Raw genomic sequence first — 8,630 nt, 5'->3', positions numbered from 1 at the left:
TGAGAGGAACCAGACTCAGAAGGTAATGTCATCCTCATTTGGGTGACACTGGACAGGTAATAATGTAAATATAATTATGTCCTTTCTACAACAGTTTGTAGTTCAGTGGAATTAAGCAACCAAGAGCTCCTGAGGAACTGACAGGTCAGCAAAATTTTCGAGTTCACCACAGAACCAACAGTAATTCTTTCCTGCCAAAGTCTTCAAATGTTCGCTGATAAAGACCCGAGCACAAAGCTGATTGACACAACAGTAGTTCAAAGATGGCGTGACAGTCTCTTTGAGCGGCATTTGTTCCTCTTTTGTTCCTCTTTAAAATCCCATGTTTGTTATTTTATCTTTTGCAATCGCTGCTACCATGTTTGTAGCTGTCTCTTGAGTTTTATGTAATCATCTACCATCCTTCTATTGGTAGATTTTATGAGCATCATACCATTATCCTTCTAAAACTAGTTGATGATGTTATTCAGTATATTTCTCAAACCATGGCAGAATGTTGATTGCTTAAGTGTATCATGCAGTACATCTATCTGAGTGCATTTGTATTCGTTGCGTTTTCTTTAATTTGTCATCCATCTGTAACTATATAAAGTACCTTAAACACTCTCCGGTGTTTATAACAAATTATAATCACACCCTCCAGTGTCATCCCAATGAGGATGAGGTTCCCTTTTAAGTCTGGTTCTTCTTAAGGTTTCTTCCTCTTCCATCCCAGGGAGTTTTTTCTCTTGAAGTTTTTGTACTATATATCTTATGTTCTGTAAAGCTGCTTGGAGACAACATCCATTGTTAAAAGCGCTACAAATAAAAAAAACTGTAGATCGACGACGAGCTGTGTGCAGAAGCATCTTGTCCGTATACATAAGTACATTTATTTCAGTTCGATTTGACAAGCAGCAGAATTTATTACATTTATTAAGGACAAAAATCTCTCACTACTCAATAATATAATGTCTCTCTACTCACGTACATGACAAATCAACGAATTGCTCTCATGTTTAGTGTGAAAAAGATGACAAACATTGTATATTGGTGTATGAGGAACTCTTATCTCCCAACATCATGAAAGTAAAGGTTTGCACATAAACAAAGCAGGACGACCGAGGCTAAGGTGTAATAGATGAGGTTTCTGAATTTGGGCTCCAGGTCACCTTGGCGATACCAAAATATCTGTAAATTGAGAAATGTATTGTTAATCGCTATAATAGGAAGTAGTAATTATCATAAGTATCAGCTGATACGTGTACCCTAAACCAAATGTAGAAGAAACAAAGGCTAAAGTTATCAGTACAAACCAGAACCAGCACTGAGGAACAGATCATGATGATGCAGATCCCAAAGAAGATGTTCAGCGCATTCGGAGCAGATGTAGGAAAGACAAAGGAACTGATGATGGTTACCTCATGAAGAACAAAAGATACCATATAATATAATAACCTGAATAGTCTCTCCTCGAACATGTTTACATTGAAACTATTCATGTCTCCAAAGTGTAAGAGCTTAAAATCATTTACTCACAATCACTAAAAGAGATGTAAATCCACCGACAGTAAGGTTGATCATTCGATTCTGGAAGAAAACAACATGGTCTCACATATAAGAAGAATTTGTTCTGCATTCTGACTTAAGTATAGCATAAGATCTCTATGTGCTCTTTCTCTCTCTCACCCAGGCAGATGTTTCTCCAAACAGTAGCCTGCTGTCCGACATTTCTGTGCCATAGCTGTGTCGGATGCGTTCGTCCATTTTAAGGGCTGTGTTCACTGAGATCCTAGTCATGAGCACCGGCTAATCCCCGAGCCCAACCCCGAGGCCCTTGAACTCATGACGCTCACCGGCTTCCATCATATTTTCAAGAAAAAAATGCAGCACACTGACCAGACACACACATGTGCATTTTTTTTAATTGTTGATAAAAGAGATACTGTTTGTCTTAATGTTAGTTATTAGAAGAAAAAAAAACTAGACATTAATTATTATGTGTGATTTTACAATGAGTCCTTAAAATCACTGTAGTCCAGAATACTACAAAACCCATTAACCTCAACACTGGCCAAGCACAAAGCAAGGAATTTCTTTTATTTTTTTTATAATAATTTTTTTTAGATATGTATATAAACAAATATATTTGCTGTATATATAATATATGTGATATCATACACATGTAGCTGCTTAATGTGTTTTTCCTGTGCATTCAGGCAAACATGGCAAGCAAGCAAGCAATCTTCAGTGCTATCCCTATAATCTAAACAATTTTAATTTGCTTTATAGAAAAACCAAAAACATATAAAATGAAGAAAATTCCATTAAATGGAAAATATGTATCATATTTTGCTACTGAACAAGAATACCTAAAACATTTTAAATATGAATATACAAATAAATAAAAATTAATGTGCAGGTTATAATCTTAGAATCTTTTTTTTTTAAAGTTATTGACAATCATGAACAAACTCAAGTCTCAATCCTAATTAAAGGTGGGGTCTCTGTTGTTTGAAAGCCAATGTTGACATTTGAAATCACCAAAACAAACACGTCCCTAAACCAAATGGGTCCCACCCCTATTTTGATAGCTCCACCCCACACATACAGCAGACAAGTATAACCCAAGTATAACCCAGACAAGTATTATGGCGGAACCTGTTGGGGCAGCTGACCGAGGGTATATTTTTATCAATAAATGAACTCAATGAGTAATACTATGGTAATACAAATGTGTTTTTGTAGTACTGTGTGTTGTACCATGAAAGGTTTATCTCCGTTTCACGCGGAAGATGTTCAGTTCTCTACAGTGCTGGAAAAATTATCTAAACTATATTAACACGGGTCCTGCTTCTTGCCTTATTGTAAGCCTTTCTTCGCTTAATGTTTTTATCCTTCATGTCAATGTTTCAATCGCTTTCTGCTAATGTCACACATGCGCACTGAACACTCTCTCCGCCCATATTGACAAGACCCGCCCCTTTCTGCTCATTGGCTACACGTTAGTTTTGTTTTTGTTTTGTTTGGCGGCCCAACGCTGTTTTCTGAAGCATTTCTCAAACAACGGAGACCCCACCTTTAACTCTGCATACCTTGACTGCTGTTCGCACTCTGATCCTGTAGGTGGCGATAAATCCGCCGTAACTCATAATACAAGAAGGAGGAGAAGGAAAAGAAGAAGTCGCTTTGTTTACATTAGTGTAGCTTTAGCGTTGACAGTCTCGGTGTGAAGAGTGAATGAAATCATAGTTCTGGAATTAGGTTCTAACATGTAACTATGACTCGTTATATTTAAAACACTACGTAATATACAAGAATTGCTTCATAATCCAGATTATTTACTTATGTTATGCGGAGTCGGTGATATTTTATAGCTAATTTTCTTTCCCAGAAGCTTAGTGAGTTAGTTAGTTGTGGAAAATGTCGAAAGCTGGGGCTGATCCTGGGTCAGTTGTCTCGGATCCACAACATTCCCAAAAGCTTTTAAGATCCCTGCGTTCCTTCAGAGAAGATGGGAGTTTTCAGGACGCAGTTTTGGTCTTGGAAGGTGAAGAAATCTCGGTGCAGAAAAATATCCTAGCAGCCGCGAGTCCTTACATCAGGTACTGAAACATAGGACGTGTTTAAGAAGAATGACACAAGCTTGGTTTCTCAAAACACTATGCAGATGTGGTGTGTTTTATATTATTGAGATGTTGTTGTGTTATAGATGTTTTTTTGTTTTTGTTTTTGTTTTCCATGCTGTGTAAACACTAAGGTATGTGGCCTAAGTCATGTTTATGAGGCGTCTTAGACATGCTGGAGCAGCAACAGGGTGTGTCCTTAACACTCCACCTCCTGTTCCTGCTGCTCCTTTTCACTTCATTTCAGTCTCATACAGTACGAAGGGATTTCTTCTACACGTTGGAGATTTTAGTCGAAACAAAGCCACGATTATAAGAACGAGAAGAAGAATTTGTTTTTTAATGAATCTGATCATGTGCTTATGTTGAGTAACTGACAAAGTCACTAAAAATGTTACCTAAATAGCATTGATTGTTTTTTTTTTGGGTTTGGTATAATGAATAATAGCTGAGATGTTAACAATAAGGGGAAATATAGGCTTCCCGACCCTGGTGTACGTTAAGTTTTAACACAACACATTGCTTACTTGCTGTAGTGTTGAAATGGTGAAGTAGTTCAGCAGGTGTGGCAGTTCAGGGTGGAGATCTAAACTCTTTGAGGCTCGTGAAGCTCCAGGGTTTGTTAAATCATCTATCAGATCTTTCTATCTTGTCACGACTGCTCCCGTTCCAGCCCCACAAACCGTGCACTCCTAGCCTTCAAGGAAAACCTGTTTTTTGACCTAATTTCTGTGCACGTACCAAGTGTGTTATTCTTCTGATACCACAGCAATGTGCTGGTTAATCTAATGAAGAATGACTTTTCTTACATTTTATTCCTTATGTTAAATCTTAGATAATGTCTGCAAGGTATGTATCACTAATGTTCGCTTCCCACCATCTGTTATTTCCACGCCTTGAATTCAGTAATATTAATAATAATAATAATGTTACTGAGAAACAGGTTATTTATAGAGTTTTAGACCATTGATTAAACAATTCAGTTTGGATAGTTTGGGTTAAAGTATTTGAACTGTTTTTGGAAATTGATTATAAGTGAGTTTTGAGTAAAAAGAACTTTTTCATTCTTGGATTTAGTGCATGGAAGTGTTTTAAAATTGTAGTCATGCTTTGCTACATATGCCAGTTACTCAAATTTCTGTTGCTGTGTACATATTTATAGGACCAAGCTAAATTACAACCCGCCCAAAGAGGACGGATCCACATACAGAATCGAGCTCCAGGGCATTTCAATGCCCATCATGAAGCAGATCCTGGATTACATATTCAGTGGAGAGGTAATTCAATTGTTATTATGTGTTTCATAGCGGCAGTCAGGAAAGCCTGTCAAACTTCCTGTCTGATTCCAGATCTCTCTGGGTGAGGACACAATCCAGGATGTGGTGCAGGCTGCTGACATGCTGCTCCTCACTGACCTCAAGTCACTGTGCTGCCAGTTCCTGGAGAGCTGCATCACAGCAGAGAACTGCATCGGCATCCGGCTTTTCTCCCTGCACTACTGCCTGCACCATGTGCACCATGTGGCTACAGAGTATCTGCAGACACACTTCAGGGATGTGGTGGACACCGAGGAGTTCCGTGAGCTGCCACCCGAGCGCCTGTGTGAGCTGTTGGCCATGGAGAAACTAAACGTGGGTAACGAGAAGTACGTGCTGGAGGCCGTGGTGCGCTGGCTCGGCTCCGACATCGAGGCTCGTCGGGTGAGAGAAGCGAACTCTGTTATTAATAATTAGGACTAGCAAGTGCACATATAAAACCTTCCTACACATGGTGCATCACAGGGCTGTGTAACACTCTCAGAGGAAAGTGCTATCCCCTATCCTCCTTGCCATCTCTCCCTGGCTAATTTTGCTCCTAGTTTTCCGTCACAGATGGCTGTGAACCTGCAGTTTCCTGACAGATCGAACTTGGAGAGCCAGACTTGGAGAGCCAGACCTCTATTTTATTTTTAACCCAGTTTACTCCTGATCATATCCATTACAATGCAACAATCTTCCTCTGATCTCAGAGGACAATAGGTGTGTCAGTCAGCTCTCTAGCCTGTGAGTCAGTATATCGTCTACATAAGTTTGGCTCTTCTAAAATCCTGGGCTCAATTTATACTGATTAATCATTTTCTGGCAACATGACTACATACTTGCATTTTGTGTGTGCTTAATGTAGATAGATAGATATACACACACATATGTGTGTGTGTGTGTGTGTGTATGTGTATATATGTATGTATGTATGTGTATATATATATATATCATTAACATCATTATATATCAGGCTTTTTGTTATATATATATATATATATATATATATATATATATATATATATATATATATATATATATATATATATATATATATATATATATACATATACATATATATATAACAAAAAGCCTCTAATTTAATCACATACATTTATTTTGTTTGGTACTTATTTGGTACTTCAAGCAGAATTGTATGATTAGAAATGTATTTTAAATCATTAAACACTTAAGTTGTTAAACTCAAACAAATCATATATAGCACATCAATCAAAAATAGTCAAAGCAAAGCAAAGCAAAAACCATTTTGAGCTGAGAGGTTTCAGAAAATATGACGTCATTTCCAGTAAGGGACCACAGTGAACGTTAATGCTTTTGCGATCGAGAAAGATGACTGGCACTGAAATTGACCGACTCCCTGAAAACTGAACTAAGGTTCTGATTGAAATCAATTGAGACTGTCACGTGCTTCTTTTTAAAAATGCACGCTCATTTAAGACAACTCTTATGTCTTTTCGAAGCCGAAGGAGACACTAGCATTACGCTCTGGTTTGATGTACACGAAGCTGAAGTTCATGATGTTGCTCTGATTTACAGTAAAGAAGAGAAGGCTGGGTTTCTCACCCAGACAAGTGAACAGATTATTATGGAGTATTTATATAGAATAAAATAGAATAAGCAAAAAAGTTATATAATAAGAAGTAGATACAGTGACAAATAGGAGTCGCATAGACCGGTCGAGTTGTCGGATTGTGCGATCACTCGCTGCCACTGTGGGGCGCTGAGGAGTAGATTGTGCAGTGGAAAAACACAGCAGCAATGCAGACTATAAGGAAATGAATTCATTTGACATTTGAAACTTTAAAAATCATGGCTTACTTTATACTCTAGAAGCACTTGAAGCTCATCATCTCAGATATTAAAAGGATTCTTTCCTGACACTCTCAGAACGTTCCCAGAACCTTTTTCTGTTACTATAGAATTATATCCAAGATAAATATTTATCTGTTGTTGAATTTTCTCTTAGTGTCATAACTGACACAGAAAACAGATTTCTGATTTCTGCAGGAATGTCTGTTGTGAGTTGTGAAGTTTCTGGCGATGTTTGCAGTCACACGCATGTGAATTCTTCTTCTGTCTGGCTGCAGGTGCACATGAAGGAGGTGATGTCTGCAGTGTGGGTACAGGGTCTGGACCAGAGCTACCTGCAGGAGCAGATGGTGGGAGATCCGCTGATGAGGGAGGTGATCGGTGAGTGCTGTGTGGAGTCGTTAAGAGGCGCAGTGCAGCAAGGAGAGGCATTGCTCGCTGCCTTCAAACCCCGGGGCTACTCCGAGTGCATCGTCGTCGCAGGGGGTGAGGACCGGGCGTGAGTATTAGAACGAGTCACAAAGAGCATGACATGATGTGTTAAAAACAGTCAAGCGAGTTTTGTTATTGAACTGTTTTTGAATCCTGAAGTGTTTTATTCCTCTGATACTACAGCAATTTACCAAAGACCATGTTTAGAAAAAACAAAGAACTAAAGATTTACTAAAGAAATATATTGTACTCTTTATCCACTTTATTGCTGTCATGTTGTCATGTTATTCAGTCAGTTTAATTTCTCTCCCGAAGAATGAAACAAACAAAAAAATGTACACATTTATATTCCAGAGAATATAATAATGTCCTCTGTCCTGAATTTCCTGACTTTACCTCACAGAAACGATTCGGTATCGATGTTATTTATTAACTTTTATTATTAATTAATAATTAAGTTGTATAATGTTTAAAATAAGTGTCTATACATTACTATAGACGTGGTGGCACGCTAGAAGGAGTTTTTTATATAGAAGGATATAAATGTTAAAATATTGTCAGAGCAGCTGGGTTTAATCAACACTTCTGGGCAAGAGTCAAGAATTTATCAGTGTTCAAGTTCTTGTCATTAGAAAAAACAAGATGCCTTTATAATTGCTACACATACATTACAGTTAGAGTGCAGGGGAAGCTATCAGGGTTAAGGGCCATGTTCAAGGGCCCAACAGTTGCAGCTTGGTGGTGCTGAAGCCTTCTGTATAACACCTCCGATCCTTAAACTCTTAAACCAACCTCAGACAAGTTGTTTGGTTTATTATTATTCACACTCTGTTTGTGTCTTTTTTTTAATTGAAATACAGAATTTTAACTAGTCTTGGTGTAGCTCCTTAACTAGTTTTGCTAGTGAACTCGTTTTATTTATTTTTGTGTATGTGTCAGACTACGAATTAGACACAACAAGCCTTTTTAATCGTCTTCATGTCTGCTCACACCGAGTGTGTTTCCTGTTCAGCACTCGGACACCATCTGCGGTGACACGCTGCATGTGTCCTCTTTATGACCGGAACCGGCAGCTGTGGATCGACCTGCAGCCCATGAACGAGAGGCGAATCGGTCACGGGTTGGTCACCGCCGGTCAGTACCTTCTTCAAGACGCAGCTTTACTCCTGTCCTGGTTTTATATAGGACATCAGAAACCACGCTCACCTTAATGTCTTATATTGATGATCGTTTCTCACACTTATCTCTTGCTGGTTCTCTCTTAATAATGATACAGCTTCAGTGTGTAAAGGTGGAACCCCCAGACCTGATGGTGCTGGATCTCGGCAAGATTTACGTAAATGTGTGTTTGGGATGAACTTATCTAGTCAAACTTATCTAGACAAATGCAATTTAAATCAATCCAATCCAATAAATGTAATCTGTCACCCACAAGGGAGGTCAGTTGTGTGGGAAGATAAAGGAG

General features: G+C 38.4%; 2 protein-coding genes across 2 annotated transcripts in view; one reads left to right on the top strand and one right to left on the bottom strand.

Annotated features, from left to right (window-relative positions):
* Nucleotides 1–886: 886 nt before the first annotated feature.
* On the bottom strand, nucleotides 887–3,215 carry tmem243a (transmembrane protein 243, mitochondrial a). The gene is made up of 5 exons (XM_060878202.1): nucleotides 3,075–3,215; nucleotides 1,669–1,873; nucleotides 1,519–1,569; nucleotides 1,296–1,400; nucleotides 887–1,170 (listed from the first exon to the last, which is right to left on the bottom strand). The coding sequence occupies exons 2-5, from the start codon at nucleotides 1,777–1,779 to the stop codon at nucleotides 1,048–1,050; spliced, it is 390 nt and encodes a 129-aa protein (XP_060734185.1). The 5' UTR covers nucleotides 1,780–1,873; nucleotides 3,075–3,215; the 3' UTR covers nucleotides 887–1,047.
* Nucleotides 3,160–8,630, top strand: part of gan (gigaxonin) — a 19,541-nt gene continuing 14,070 nt past the window's right edge. The window contains exons 1-5 of the mRNA XM_060878200.1: nucleotides 3,160–3,584; nucleotides 4,768–4,882; nucleotides 4,955–5,305; nucleotides 7,012–7,232; nucleotides 8,178–8,299. Coding sequence (XP_060734183.1) covers nucleotides 3,403–3,584; nucleotides 4,768–4,882; nucleotides 4,955–5,305; nucleotides 7,012–7,232; nucleotides 8,178–8,299 — 991 coding nt within the window. The 5' untranslated portion in view covers nucleotides 3,160–3,402. The remainder of the gene's footprint in view (nucleotides 3,585–4,767; nucleotides 4,883–4,954; nucleotides 5,306–7,011; nucleotides 7,233–8,177; nucleotides 8,300–8,630) is intronic.

Source organism: Tachysurus vachellii, chromosome 9 (assembly GCF_030014155.1).
Source record: "Tachysurus vachellii isolate PV-2020 chromosome 9, HZAU_Pvac_v1, whole genome shotgun sequence".
Lineage (NCBI taxonomy): Eukaryota > Metazoa > Chordata > Actinopteri > Siluriformes > Bagridae > Tachysurus > Tachysurus vachellii.
This window is presented reverse-complemented; position numbering and strand designations above follow the sequence as displayed.

Coding starts and splice junctions, on each gene's coding strand:
- tmem243a (XM_060878202.1), bottom strand. CDS start 1,779: ATGACTAGGATCTCAGTGAACACAGCCCTTAAAATGGACGAACGCATC. Junction 1,570..1,668: donor TTGGAGAAACATCTGCCTGG/GTGAGAGAGAGA, acceptor GTTTTCTTCCAG/AATCGAATGATCAACCTTAC. Junction 1,171..1,295: donor GTTCCTCAGTGCTGGTTCTG/GTTTGTACTGAT, acceptor CTCAATTTACAG/ATATTTTGGTATCGCCAAGG.